Below are 15,961 nucleotides of genomic sequence, written 5' to 3' on the forward strand. Positions count from 1 at the left end.
TGATTAGTAGTATAACACCTGATGTGATGCTGGTTCGCGTCCCACTGGACAGAAGTCGTCTTTCTTTACTAAGCTTCGAGTTTTTTTTAATAGGATCTGATACATCCTTATTACTTTAATAGATCAGTACTCTATAACATACGATGCAATGTAAATATAAGAAAAGCACTTCGTCTTCAGGCCACGAGTGGCCTACCGGGACCATCCGACCGCCGTGTCATCCTCATAGGAGGATGCGGATAGGAGGGGCGAGGGGTCAGCACACCGCTCTTCCACTCGTTATGATGGTATTCTTGACCGAAGCCGCTACTATTCGAGCTCCTCAATTGGCATCACGAGGCTGAGTACTCCCCGAAAAATGGCAACGGCGCATGGCGGCCTGGATGGTCACCCATCCAAGTGCCGACCACGCCCGACAGCGCTTAACTTCGGTGATCTCACGGGAACCGGTATATCCACTGCGACAAGGCCGTTGCCAATGTAAATGTAAGTGCACTCTTTATGTTGAGTGAGTTTGTTCATTTGGCTTTATCTACAAGATAGCTTGCACTACCTGCAGTAACACATTTTGCACTTTCTTTTTTGAGGTTTTGTACTTCATATGTTGTAAAGATTCTCCTGCTGAGCGGGAACAGTGATTACGTAAGAATGACGTTAGAGTTTGCTAAAAAGTGAGAATAATGAAATAATTTTTATCTTATGTGGCGAACTGTTGTAAATTTGTATCGCACAATTTGTAATGGAAATTTTGTAAGCTTACTGCACATGGTTTTTCCTTTTGACCTTACCTCCTGCTAATGGGTACTGAAGTTTTTATTTACGTGTACTACAGACAGAACAACGTGACCAGCATATGGACAAGGGAGGAAATGTGCGCTGTAATAGAGCCGCCGTAGGAATTTTACGCCTGTCGATATCGTAAACAGTGTAGTTAGTGTGACAGACACAGCTGACTACTGCCGCTGGAGCGCGCTGCAGTCGATCACACCACCTTGGGACACGCGTGCCGTTTGCACAAGTCGCGTTTCTGAGCGTTCAGCAGCACGTTGACGGTCCGTGTGCCGACGGCCTTACCTTATCAGTCCACCAAATTTGCACCATTGTTCTGCAGCACCACATCTCAAATGCTTCGATTCTCTTCTGTTTCGATATCTCCATGTCTCCCTGCCGTTCAATGCTGTGCTCCAAAAGTACGTTCTCAGGAATTGCTTCCTCAAATTAAGGCATATGTTTGACACCAGTAGACTTCTCTGGGCTAGGAATGCCCTCCTTGTCGTTGCTAGTCTGATTTTTATGACCTACTTTTTGAACAGTTTTTACGTTAAGTTTCTCGCTATTTTCATATCTGCTATTTCTCATCACTTTCCTCTGTTTTTCGTCTTATCTTTCCTTGATCCAAACTGATCGTCATATAACAGTTCCTCAATTTTCCTTCCTATTATTGTGTATGTTATTCTTGTCAGTTACTTGGACACAAAATTTGTGAAGCTGAAATACGATAGTTCTTCCACATACCTTTCCTTCCTGTGTTCGACATTGAATGGATGCTATTTTTCAGAAAGTCTGATGGCACATAGTCAGTCTCATAAATCGTACACACCAACCTGCATCGTCGTTTCTTGCTATTCCGGATGGAATATTACCTATTCCTTGTGCCTTATCTGATTTCCAATTTTCCAAAGCTCTTATAAATTCTGGCTGTAATAATGGACTCCTATCTCTTCTTTATCATCCACTGTAATCTCTTCTCTCACAGTTTAACAGTGCAATTCTCATTGTACTCTTAATGTTAATACCCTTGCTTTTAATTTCAGCCCGCATCTCGTGGTTGTGCGGTAGCGTTCTCGCTTCCCGCGCCCGGGTTTCCGGGTTCGATTCCCGGCGGGGTCAGGGATTTTCTCTGCCTCGTGATGGCTGGGTGTTGTGTGTTGTCCTTAGGTTAGTTAGGTTTAAGTAGTTCTAAGTTCTAGGGGACTGATGACCATAGATGTTAAGTCCCATAGTGCTCAGAGCCATTTGAACCTTTTTTTTTTTAATTTCTCCATGAGTTTTTGTGACTTTTCTGTATACTGAGTCAGTGGTTCTGACGCTCATGTCTTTTTTGAATTCTTAACATATTCCCTATGGCCATTTCTAATGGTCAAGACCCAGAAGAAGGCCGCTGCAATCGTGGCCGAAACGTTGGTTTTTTTATAGCAGCAGTAGTTTTTACACTATGACGCGGTACCAAACCCAGAAAACTTTTATGTCGACTGACTCTGGTCGCGGAAGTCTACGCAAATATATTATAACAGTTTTTGTCTTTGACATTTTGCTTATTGAGGCCTTTTATCGATATGTATTGAAAGAATACGCAATATTATTGCCAGCAATGTTACTTTTGACTCGCTTCGCTGTTTCATGTTTAGAATTACGTCACTGAGCAAACCATTATTGAAATATGTAGCTTTTAGTTAACTACTCCTGATTATTTATGGAATGGCTCATAACACTTTCGCAGTACAGTAAAAGTTTACACAAGATTGTGACAGTTGTTCAGAGTGAAGCATGTGTGAGGATGGGATTTGTTGATATTTCTGTGGAGCTCAAGACTCTCCCGGTAGTTTTCTTGCTTTTTTATTCGATAGATTCGACGGCTTCTAACCAAACTGTCACTTTCGGAACTAGCCTAGACCACGGGCTAAGCCTCAGATAGGGCAGTCGTCACATTCAACGTTTTGTTTCACGTTCGTTGGCTTCGCCGGCTGCCAACTCGTCAATCAAATACCAAACAAACCTAGATTTTAGGCTAAGCTATAGATCACTCTGTCACCAAACGTAATTTCTTGCTTTCACATTTGTTGGTTTCACCAACTCACAAACGAACTTTCGCATTCCAGACTAGCATAAACCTCAGGCTAAGCTATAGATGAGTTAGTTATAAATTATGTGTGCCCTTTGGAAGTCAGATCTGGAAGCTGGAGAGATCTGTAGAGATTGAATAAGAGTCGCTATGCGTACTTTTCACCAACCTGTCGTCTTCTAAAGTTGGGTCCTCAGCGCAGCTCATCGGTCGTAGGTTCTTCTTCGGCGGAGGCTGCTATGCTGTCAACTTGAACCTGTGATTGTGCTTTTTATGGTATACCAGTTGCCCAGGTTTGTCTACAGAGGGCAAGATCTGTAGTACTGACACTTCTCATTACTGTATCCTCCGCAACGCCCGAAAACAGAGTGACTAACGCAGCCGAGGTACTACATCTCCCAGGCGCGCCAAAGCGACCCGAAGGTGTCCGAAGCACTTCAGTTGCAATATCGTTACCCTTATGTTCCTCAGAAGTGGTGAAATTCAATAAACAAATACGATAGACTCGTAGGGTAACCATGAGAGAGTGTCGTACTAAAGACTGGATTAAATATAATGAAAATTAGATAAATAATTAAGACGGGAAGTTAGGTGTTTTGGCGCCTAGCACTGGAATGTGCCGACCAATCAGAAGCAAGTTCAGTACAATTGGCCCCGACTCTCCCAGGGGACTGGTACATACTGCACCATCTGACCCTTGTACCTCACTCCACTTTTGTACCATATGCTACTTCACATGTATCAAGCTGCATGAAGGCGAGCTTCTAGCAAAATAAAATACTTGCGGCCACAGCAAGGAATATCACACAGTTGTAAGGTGTCAGGCAAATCCAACACCTTCCATGAAAACCCTGACATGATAAGCAAATCCAGTAGTATGTCACATAGCTCCGAATAAATCGTGACATTAAATTAACCAAAGTAATACGAGTAACGAGTGAGCAAATGGAATACCACAGACTAACACAAGAATGCCTAAATGCATGTCATACCTTCCCACCGTGAGACAGACGCAGTTCAGAGGGGAGAAACGAGAACAGAAGCCGAGACCAGAACCGTGTTAAGCTGAAGGCCCTACGACAAGGGACGGACACCCACGTAGCCAGCTAACCGCTAGGTCCACCCCCCAGCCCATGTTAAAAGATAGAGCTTTCCAGAAGAACAGTATAGATCTTACTATAACGCTAAAAGTACCACACCAGCTGCAAGTTTTAGCGTGAAACTTTTTCGTGTCTCTGTTACGTTGCAAACTTTAAAAACATTGCCCCACCACGAAAAGTATAACGTTTCTCATTGTATAGACAGAATTTTTGTAGGCGGAGCTTAAGTTAACATTGAGAACTTGATTGGTCAGATGAAAACACAGCTAGATACTTTTTTTAAAACCAACTTCGGTAAATGGTAGTAAGGAGAAGTTAGGAGAAGTTAGTAATTTCCGAGACGACGAGCTGGATGGCTGCTGCGCCGGCCGCCGCCCCCTGACGAACACCGACAAGGTAATGAACGCACGCGATGCCGCATAGCAGCGCATAAAGCTTCACTCAGAACTGCAGAAGTCTCATCTGTTACACCCCCTTTTTTGCGTAATACTAGTGTCGATCGTCAATTAAAGCTCATGGTGTTCACATTTGCCACTTGAAGTAAAAATCTGAAACGCAATGATTTTTCTGTTATATAGTTATTGAGAAGCCACATCAGCCACTGTAATTTACGACAAGTTAAATAAGTAATTAAAGATAATTGAGGGCCACTGTAGACCATTTTGATAGTTTTCTCTTTTGTGAAACTTAATTTAATCCTAGATTATAGATGTGATATGGCATAGATCATCCTTCGATCGATTGTAGAACTTGGAAACCCATTCAGGGAATATTCGTTCACATTTTTGTTGAACGCAATTGGTTTTTACCATCCTGTATTAAAACATCTCCTTTTATCAATAGCGCAATTTATAAACAATGTTTTGTGAGTAGAATAAAATTTCCAATGGTAAACGTAACTGCTTTTGCGACGTTATTTTACCAGCTAACTAAAAATAGGAAAGCCTTGAACCCCTTCCACTAAATTTAGTTAGTATTAAGATTCTTTTACAGGGAGTGCAGTGGAGCTGACGCTGAAATCATTAAGTATTTGGTTATATCATCGCTAGCCTCACTGAACTCTTCTGAATTCTACATGTCATGTGTGGTCTGGCGTCTCCTTACCAGCAACAGGTCCCAGGTTCAAACTAGTCACTTCCCTTAAAAAAACACGCTCAGAGCGTCGTTGCGCGAAAGTGGAAGGGAGACACGATATAGAACAAACAGACACCACGCAGAATGTTAGACAGTCACCATAATCAGGTTTTTAGGTTTCACTTTCATTGCATTCGCCAGGTCGCAACCAAACTGTCATGTTCCAACCTAGGGTCGACGTCTGGCTAAGATACAGACAAGTCAGTCACAACATTCGACTACTCTGTTTCACATCCGTTAGCTTCGCCGTCAACCAGAATATCGCCTTCCAACCTTACTAGACATTCAGTCTGTCACCACACCCAGATTTCTTGCTTTCACATATTTTGGCTTCAGCAACCCACAACCGAGATATCGCATTGCAAACTAACTCAGACCTCGGGTAAGCTACAGAAGGGTCGGCCATTACAACAGCAGTCTATGTTTCACGTTCGTTGGCTTCGCCAGCTCGCAACGTAACATAGAGCTCAGGCTAAGCTAAAGATTAGTCTGTCAACACACACGATTCCTTGCTTTCTCATTTGTTGGCTTCACCAACTCACAACCAAACTGTTACATTCGAAGGTAACCTAGACATCAGATAGAGCTACAAGTCAGTTGGTCACCACAATCGTCTACAAAGAGCCGCTTATCCCAGCAAACCAGTAACGTTCCACAGAAAAAATATCTCCAGCAGAATCGTCACTCGACACGAGTGTTCAATCCCGTTTAGACACTTCGGTTGGTTTGCAGTTTGAAACTGGAAACTTTGTGACATTTGGTCGAAATAGGTAAGCAAGTAATATCGGATTCAAAATTACTTCTGTCCTGCAATTTTGTTTTATTTATCCATTCAAATACAACACCAATAAGAGCGTACAGGAGTAGGCCTAAGGAGAGGAGATGTCAGCACTTCTGATGGGTTGGGCCTGACCCAGGCGCCAGTTATCCTGGCTGTCCCACCAGGTGCGCCAGTGACGGCAGGTCACGCCTGTCCTCACACACCGGAGAAGTACCGGATCCAGTCTCGCACGTAGTACTCTGCCAGGTTGACCAGCACGGTGTTGGTGTCGCACGAGTACGGCGCCACCGAGACGATGCCGAACTGCACGCCGTCGATGACTGCCGGGCCGCCGTCGTCGCCCTTGCAGATGCTGCCGTCGAGGGGCGCCACGCACAGCATGCGCTCCGTCAGGTTGCCGCCCTGGCCGTCCACGCACTCCGTGCTGTTCACCACCACCATCTGAGACATCTGCCGAACAGCACGCTCCTTGAGGGAAAACGTTGACCTTTCTACCAATACAACTGTGATTAACACTACATGCAAAATAAGTGAAGCACACTGAACATACACTATGTGATCAAAACTATGCGGACACCCACAAAAGCATGCGATTTTCATATTATGTGCAATCTGCTGCCACCTACTACCAGGTACTATCAGCGACCTCAGTAGTCATTAGACATCGTGAGAGAACAGAATGGTGCGCTCCGAGGAACTCACGAACGTGGTCAGGTCATTGTCTGTCTATCTGTCTGTATGCTAGATTTACACACTCCTAAACACCCCTAGGTCCACTCTTTCCGATGTGATAGTGAAATGGAAACGTGAAGGGACACGTACAACACAAAAGCGTACGGGCCGACCTGGTCTGTTGACTGACAGAGACTGCCGACTGTTGAAGAGGGTCATAATGTGTAATAGGCAGATATATATCCAGACCATCACACAGGAGTTCCAAGCTGCATCAGGACTCACTGCAAGCTATGGCAGTTGGCGGGAGGTGAGAAAACGTGGACTTCGTGGTCGTGCGGCTGCTCATAAGCCACACATCACGCCGGTAACGACACCTCGCTTGGTGTAAGGAGCGTAAAGATAGGACGACTGAACAGTGGGAAAACGTTGCTTAGAGTTACGATTCACGGTACACAATGTAGCGATCCGATGGCAGGGCGTGGGTATGGTGAATGCCTGGTGAACGTCATCTGCCAGTGTGTGTAGTGCCAACAGTAAAATTCGGAGGCATTGGTGTTATGGTGCGGTCATATTTTTCATGGAAGGGGCTTGCACCCCTTGTTGTTTTGCGTGCCACTACCTCATCACAGACCTACATTGATGTTTTGAGGACCTTCTTGCTTCCCACTGTTGAAGAGCAATTCGGGAATGGCCATTGCATCTTTCAACACGATCGAGCACCTGTTCATAATGCACGGCCGGTGGCGGAGTGGTTGCACGACAATAACATCCCTGTAATGGAGTGGCCTGCTCAGAGTCCTGATTCCTATAGAACGCCTTTGGGATGTTTTGGAACGAGGACTTCGTGCCAGGCCTCACCGACAGATATCGATACTTCTCCTCAGTGCAGCACTCTGCAAACAATGGGCTGCTGTACCCCAAGAAATATTCCAGCACCTGATTGAACGTATGCCTGCGTGGGTGGAAGCTGTCATTAAGGCTAAGCGTGGGCCTACACAATGTTGAATTCCAGCATTACCGCTGGAGGGGGCCACGAACTTTAACTCATTTTCAGCCAGGTGTCCGGATACTTTTGATTACATAATGTGTGATGGAATATCAATATAACTTCGTATGGATATCAATGTAACTTCGTACACCTACGAATCAGCGAGCCTGTAAATCATCTGAGCTTTAATTCTATGTGACAAGTAGGATGGCCACGAGAGTGCATTGTGGTAGTGTTGTTACCAGGCCTGGTGGAGTACATGAGGGGCGTGAATGACGCCTGAAGGACGTGGAGGTACCTTGTACTCGTGTGAAACAGCGTTTTCAGTACCTGACCAAGTTTGAACGGGGCCTCATTGTGGGTCTATTTTCGGCCGGCTGGTCGAATCGTGCAGTACCCAGGTGGCCGGCCGATGTGGCCGAGCGGTTCTAGGCACTTCAGTCTGGAACCGCGCGACAGCTACGGTGGCAGGTTCGAATCCTGCCTCGGGCATGGATCTGTGTTATGTCCTTAGGTTAGTTAGGTTTAAGTAGGTCTAGGTGACTGATGACCTCAGATGTTAAGTCCCATAGTACTCAGAGCCATTTGGATCATTCGGATGTGATAATGATCTGATATTGTACCAAACGGGAATGTGAGGGTAGTGGAACTCGTCGTAAAGGTTCCGGTCGACCAGGTCTGATCACCACAATGGAGGATCACCGAATGTTTCCCTAAGCACATATTGATCAGTCGACATGTGAATCTGCCATCCAAGAACTAGTAGTGAACTTACTACCACAGTCCGTGTTATCCCGCGCCACTGGCTGGAGTTTAGCAGCAGCTCGACTAAGGGATTACCATCCCGTGTGTAGGCTGCAATTAACACCACAACACAAACGGATACGTGTGGTGTTGTGCCTTGACTGGCAAGCACTACAGCTGATGGATGGCGTCGCATCGTGTTCAGCGATGAACTGCAGTCCTACACCACTCGAGATGGTCGTTGTCAGCAAGTATGGCGTAGACTCAGAAGTCCCATTCTTCCACTGTTTTGGACACAGCTGTCTTATTGCTAGCGTCATGGTAAGGTGAGCCATCAGATATTACTTTGGGTCACGGCTAGTAGTGAATGAGGGAACTCTGATAACCCAACACATCTCATGTGTTATGTCGCATATGACCGAACTGTGTTACCATTTTTAGCAGGACACAGCTCGACCTTAGACAGCATGCAACTCTACGAACTTTCTGAGTGATGTTGACGAACACACTTGACCAGCGAGATCCCCAGATGTGCCCCGTAGAGCATCAGTGGGACCAATTCGGATGTTCAACGTCCTTATGACGCCATACCCAAACGAATCAGTGTTTGCACCAAGGCCAGAAGGGGTGTAAGTCCGTACTGGTGGGTGGGCTCATAGTGTAAAATTCTCCTTTAATTTCACTCGATTTTTTAATTACTTAAATAACATCGCATATCCCTTCGAGCGGTGAAGTCTCATTTTATTTATGTCTGCAGACTTCCGTGGCCGTTGCCAGTAAAGTTAAATTTTTCTGGAATGTTAAGCCACGTCGTATTTTCTTCTAAAATAATCGACGTTTCGTCCCCTCTGTTGGGATCTTCTTCAGGATGTTTCGGTGCCCACTGCTGCATAGCGTTCTAGCAATAGTGGACGCCGAAACATCATCAAGAAGATCCCAGCAGAGTGAACGAAAAGTCGATTATTTTAGAAGGAAATATGACGTTGCCTAACATCCCAGAAGATTTTAACTTTGTCTCATTTCGTTTCATCCTCCCCTCCTACGTACTTCACGTTCATTGTCAGGCACTGTACATTCTACATACTGCGGTTACGCTAACAACAACCACACTGCTGCTGTTTAACCTTTCGATAGGATAATTCTGTGGCCTGGTGCATGAACCTGATAACCCACATTAAAAAATTATTTAATATGACTGAGTGACTGGTAATGCTATCTGTTATCGTTTGCTAAATAATGGCATTCATATATGTTTGCACTTTCACTCCACAGAGGCCACTTGTGGTTGTCTGTATTTGTAACTAAGCATTCGCATGTGCAAGAATCTGATAAACCTCAGGAAATGGCTGAACAAAATAACAAGAGATTTTCTGCTGCAAGAAACCTTGACATCTCATTGTTAGCGCAGTCAAATGAAGCAGGTTATGTACTATGGATTTAAAATATTGAAATATATTATTAACTGGATAAACATATGAATTTAATTATTGTGAAATTTACTGACTCAATTAACGTAACGGAAGATGTGTACCGTATCATCACCAGCAGTCAACAAAATAAATTCGTGAAAAGTAAATATCAATGTTGCTCACATTCTATTTTGCATATTAATTTTAGGTGAGACAACATCAAAAGATAGAGGAAGAAAGCCAAAGCGTGCTGAATCATCCTGGCAGAGGAACAAACAAGCGACCAATCGTACAGAAGGAAAGAAGTATATCGGTTACAATGGAAGACATGTTGTGTAAATTAAAGGATGTTAACCACGTAACTGCTCGAACAAATGTTTCCATAACCTTCAAGAACACTTGAGGTCCAATATCCGCCCTCACATTACAGTCTTCCCGATGCTACAGGTCAGAGATTATTTCTCTCTAAATGCGTTACTCTTGTGGCACCAAAGAGGCGTTATGCAGCTAGCCCACAAAAAGACCCAGAGCTATCAGCCTACAACGCAACCTACCTGTAAGTTCAGAAAACATTATACTCTCAGCCGCTGTTCTTGGAATTAAAATAGCAAAAATGTATTAGCCACCGATATGAAGAAAATAAATACAACGCCGACAGAAGACAACAAGGGAGATTACCAATCAAGACCACACAAGGTATCTGAAGAAAGGAGAATATTATTCGAGAATTCATTAACAAAATAACCATATCAGGGGTCATTACACAAGGAGACAAAATGCTAATAGGAAATACCTGTCTCCAGAACTATAAGCTGTATGACATATATGGAGAGTTGTAATGGCAACACACAAGGATCAATAACATTCACCTTCTTCGCTCATATTTTCAGAACAGAATTTAATTTACATTTTGGCGAACGCAGTATGAACACATGTAAGCGCTGTGATGTTGTAGAAACAGAGAAAAGTAGCATCCTAAGAGGCAAAGAGCTGCATCTTCGGAAAGCTGAAAAAGCCCAAACACGGATGAAAATAATTTTTGAGAATGCTACTGGAAGTGAAACACTTTTCACAATAGCATTTGATATGCAGCAAAGCAACTCCACACATACATACCAGTGTCAAATTTTATTCCAGGCAGTTGTGGACACAGAATCTTGGAATAAATGACTCTAAAGCAGAATCTCACATGCGCATGAAGACAGAGGATGTTCCTGGTCGGGGATCACAAGAAGTAGTGACATGTTTATATACATACTTAAAACAACTAGAAGCGTCGACAGAACCCATACACTTGATAGCTTGATCAGACTGATTGAAGGCCAAAACAAAAAGGTAAATTTCGAAACTTTTTGGTAATGTGTTGTTCATGTTTGAAAATTATTCCACACAGTGAAAGACAAATTTCCTATATCTAGAAATACATATTTATCGTGTGACTATGACTTCGGTATTATAGAAAATATGAAAAAGAGAATCCTTATTGTATATACACCAGAGGTAGGTACAAATTAGTAGAAACATACAAGGAGAAACAGCCTTTTCATGTGGAACAGATGGTCCAGGAAGACACTGCGTCAGCGGAAAATTAGAACTACTACTTAATATTTAGGAATGAAGACACTGATAACAACTTTGTGAGAATACAAAAGGCTACACACATCATGATTACCCAGCACTTACCAAGAAGATACTGCATTGCATATTCACACAATCCACAACTGGAAAAATACAAATAAGTAAACGTTGCAAAGAAAGGCGAGATACTCACAACATGCCTAGCACCTCTCCACTAATACCGCCTACCAATCAATGAAACTGAACTGAAGGACTTGATGAAACTGTGCCAATTTATACCTGAAGAACACCGAGAATTTTATACTGGACGGAGGAGCAAAGTGGCTACACCATGCAAACTACAGGATAAGTAAGCAACCGAGCAACAAATGCAAGAGCAGCAGCAACAGCGACAGTACTCTCATACTGAAAGTGACTCAGAAAATTCATGGGGTGATAAAGATAACGAGTAAAAAAGTATTGTAGTTTACCAGCTTCATGCCGCGAAATAATTAAATTCTGTTTGCTGCACTTTCTAATTCTTATTTTTTTGTGGATAAAACAGTAAGGTATATTGTCAAAAATTTGTGAATAATTAGTTTATATTATTAATTTTGAAATGGTAAAAACAAAAAAATTCAATAATAACCTTAAAATAATAAGAGGTTTCTTTTTATTAAATATTTCAAAAATAACATGTGTGAGTTATCACGTTCATACACCAGGCCATAGTATTTTAAAATGCAATACAAAAAATAAGAAATTCAAGAGGATGAAGTGAGTTATGATTGTTATGACAATATATGATGCGATTTACACAATCGTTCCATTATGAGGATGATGTGATGGTGGCCCCTGATGGTTGTGGATACGCATTTTAATGTGTAAAATACTGGAGAGGGTGTTAAAGGAAAAGGACTCGAGTTGGCTATGAGGGAAGGAACTGATACTTGGGCTTTAGGTGTTAGGTGATGGAGATGCCAGTAAGGGAATGTCAAGCTCAGTTTTGTGTTCAGTTTCTTCTAACGCAAATTATACTTGAATGATACGCTCTGATACGTTTTTGAAAGGATCTTGAGGAGAGAAAATGGACTGCCAAGTAGAAAATATAGGATGCTATTTAAAAGAAGTACGGCTGTTAATATTAGGTTGGTGCATAAATTCGTATCGTTTTTGTTTTGAATGTTGGTATTCCGGTTGCTAGAGGTTTCTTTATCGATTTTCACTTTTATTTATAGTTCACTGTTGGTAGCTGACTTTACGTATTGTCATTTTCTCATTTGGAGGGAGCGAGTGGAGCTGTCAACATTAGAAAACGAAGTGTCAGGTGGAGAAATCGGAACATTTCCGACGTGTAATATCGGACGTCGGAAATGCTCCGATTTCTCCACCTGGCACTGGCAGGTGGAGAAATCGGAGCACTTCCGACACACAATATTATACGTCGGAAATGTTCCAATTTCTCTATCTGACACTTCGTTTTCTAATGTTGGCAGACCTGCAATGAGAAAAAGACAGTACGTAAACTCAAACGGCAAAAGTAAATAAATGTCGTGTGACGAGGGCCTCCCGTCGGGTAGACCGCTCGCCTGGTGCAAGTCTTTCGGTTTGACGCCACTTCGTCGACTTGCGCGTCGATGGGGATGATTGGAACAACACAACACCCAGTCCCTGAGCGGAGAAAATCTCCGACCCAGCAGGGAATCGAATCCATGTCCTTAGTATTGACATTCTGTCGCACTGACCACTCAGCTACCGGGGGCAAGCACGGCAACAGTGAAGCAGCAGAGACATTGGTCTCACCCCTAAATATTATAGTAGGATATTTAGGTTGAGACCAATGTCTATTTTGATAGTTCCCGCATCCAGCAACATGTAGCAACACTTACATCCAAGCTTTTACATTTGAGGGTTATCCCGTTTTCCAGCGCATGTCTTCAATTGTGTTTGAGTTCATAGACGGCAGACAGCAGCGGAGGGAGCCAAAAACATTTGCTCCCTGTATGCGGATAATGCCACTGGACAGAGCACGGCAAGAAATTGGTTTTCTCGTTTTAAGGAAGGTCGTTTTGACATTAGAGATTTTTCAGGTTCAGGAAGACGTTCGGGAAGATGTAGATCATTTAAAAAGCATTAATCCACAATGATCCACTTCAGTGTACTGAAGAACTCGCATATGTGATAAACTGTGATCATTCCAGCATCGTGCGAAATTGCATGAAGTGGGGAAGGTTCAAAAATCGGGTGTATGGGTACCGCAGGCTCTAAGCCAAAATCACACAAATAAGCGGGTGCCCATAGGTGCGTCTCCGCTTAGCCGTCTTCAATTGGCTCGTGAACAACACCGACCATTCGTATCCTGCATCGTTACTGGTGACGAGGAATGGTGCCTTTATGCTAACGTAATAAAAAGAAAGGAATGGTTGAGCCAAAATAAAGCAACAACTCCCTCTACAAAGAACCGCGCACATCCACGAAAGATTATGTTGAGCACCTGGTGGAATAGCGATGGTGTGGTGTACTACGAATTCCTTCCCCGAGGTGTATATACCACTGCTGACATTTATTGTCAACAACTAAGATGTCTTACAGATGCAGTCCAAGAACAACGACTTAGAAGACTGTGTGAAGCGATGCTACTCCACAGTAATGCCCGCCCTCATTCTGTTAGACTAACGAAAAACACTACACAGCAGTTGGGTTGGGACACCATTCCCGACCCACCTTATTCGCCTGATCTTGCGCTCTCAGATTTCTACCTTTTACGCTGTCTATCGAACAACCTTCAAGGAACGAAAATGCGCTCCGAACATGGCCCGACGAGTTCTTCGTCTGAAAGCCACGTGTATTCTTCAGTTGCGGAATCGATAAGATACCCCAGCGCTGGCACAGTGTTGTAAATAGTGAAGGAGAATACGTGTATATTACTGATGAGTAAAGTCTACGTTATGTATATCTGTTGTATATGTTACAAACTTATGCACCAACCTAATAGCCTCGTAAAGAAATAAGGTGCAAGAAAGGTAATACACGATGTTTAATGTCCCCCTGTCAGCTAAACAACTTTTGCTTCTGGGCAAAACGTTTTTTGGAATGGTCAAGATGACTGGGAATAGCTCCACAGATTTTAAATTATGTCAGTGACGGAAGGAGAGGCACTCAGCCATCCCGTTACTTTTTATTATTCTTCCTGAGGTATCGATAGCTACGATGCCACAACGTACGTGCGCTCTGCTAGGATGGCATTACGACACCGACACCGACGACAGCGCCCTCTAGCCGGCTCTCTGCAGCTCTACGAGCGCCGATCCGGATTCTATTCTTTTGATTCCGAGTAGACGACCAAGCAACTTTGTTTCTATTTCATAGTGGTAGAGTCACTACAGATTTTGCCTGTGTAACTTCTGGGAGCTTGATACATCCGGCTTCGCACCTACGTGCTCCTCAGTGAAAAGTTATGTATTCCTCTAGTAAAGGTGATTTAAATTCACACTGCAGTACCGAGTGTTCTACCTCACCAGCTCCTCCTAGTTTCCTACATTCGGTCTACCCTTCAGTTTAGAGGAGCGTCTTCCAGGCGGGATACGAAACTTCCAGATCCAACTTTCGGCTGCAAATAGCTATCTTCAGTGTACAGGTCGTATCAGAAACAATCATCCGATTTGAAAACTTTTTAACTATTATGTTTTTTCAGATGTGTGCGTGAACAGCGTACTGTTGGAAAGAGTAATCTCTCGAGTTTTGCATGGTTCTCGCTATGTAGCAGCAATGCGCGCCCAATTCAGTTCTAGTTAAAATTGTGTCGGGATACCAGGAAGCATTTGTGTTCTACTTTTTGCACAGTGCCGGTCAGCAATAACTGTTAAGCGTGACTTCCCGACTAGGTATGGTGTGGATGCCAGCGGCCTTGACGCAGTGGTAAGGCCGGTTCCCGTCAGATCACCGAAGTTAAGCGCTGTCGGGCTGGGCTAGCACTTTGATGGGTGACCATCGGGTCCGCCGAGAGGGCTGTTGGCAAGTAGGGTGCACTCAGCCCTTGTGAGGCAAACTGAGGAGCTACTTGACTGAGAAGTGGCGGGTCCGGTCTCGCAAACTGACATACGGCGGGGAGAGCGGTGTGCTGACCACGTGCCGCTCCGTATCCGCATCCAGTGACGCCTCTGGGATGAGGATGACACGGCGGCCGGTCGGTCCGTTGGGGCCTTCCACGGCCTGCTCGGGTGGAGAGAGTTATGTTGTGGATCCTTCTATAGCACAGAGCATTAGACGATGGCATGAACAATTCCGAGAAACATGTTGTTTGTGTAAAGGCAAATCGCCGGACCGTCCCCGAGTGTCTGACACAGACGTCGAACGCATCCACCATAATTTCACAAGGAGTCCGCAGAAATCCAATCCGCTCGCCGTGCAGCTCGACAGCTCAAAAGGCCCCCCGATGTCCGTCTGGCGTGTGTTGCGTCGATGTTTGCACATGAAACCGTACAAAGTTCAGCTACTGCAAGCTCTTCGTGAAGGTGACAAACAACAACGTGTGCAGTTCTGTAATTTCGTTCTTGGCAAGATGGAGAACGACAGTTTTCTTCCACGCCTAGTGACGAGGCAACATTCCATATAAATAGAATGGTGAACCGTCATAATGTGACAATACGAGTATGGGGTCGAAACAACGATACGAAGTTGTACAACATGAGATGGACACTCCAAAATTTAATGTGTTTTGTGCTATTTCAC

At 44.0% G+C, this 15,961-nt stretch overlaps 1 protein-coding gene and 1 pseudogene across 1 annotated transcript in view; both read right to left on the minus strand.

The window, feature by feature from the left end:
- Positions 1-359: 359 nt before the first annotated feature.
- Positions 360-477, minus strand: LOC126293769 (5S ribosomal RNA; annotated as a pseudogene).
- A 5,395-nt stretch (positions 478-5,872) lies between these two features.
- The window catches only part of LOC126293527 (trypsin alpha-like), a 30,224-nt gene continuing 20,135 nt past the window's right edge, over positions 5,873-15,961 (minus strand). Inside the window, exon 4 of the mRNA XM_049986794.1 lies at positions 5,873-6,307. Within this exon, the coding sequence (XP_049842751.1) occupies positions 6,053-6,307 (255 nt within the window). The 3' untranslated portion in view covers positions 5,873-6,052. The remainder of the gene's footprint in view (positions 6,308-15,961) is intronic.

Source organism: Schistocerca gregaria, chromosome 10 (genome assembly GCF_023897955.1).
Source record: "Schistocerca gregaria isolate iqSchGreg1 chromosome 10, iqSchGreg1.2, whole genome shotgun sequence".
In the NCBI taxonomy this organism is placed as follows: domain Eukaryota; kingdom Metazoa; phylum Arthropoda; class Insecta; order Orthoptera; family Acrididae; genus Schistocerca; species Schistocerca gregaria.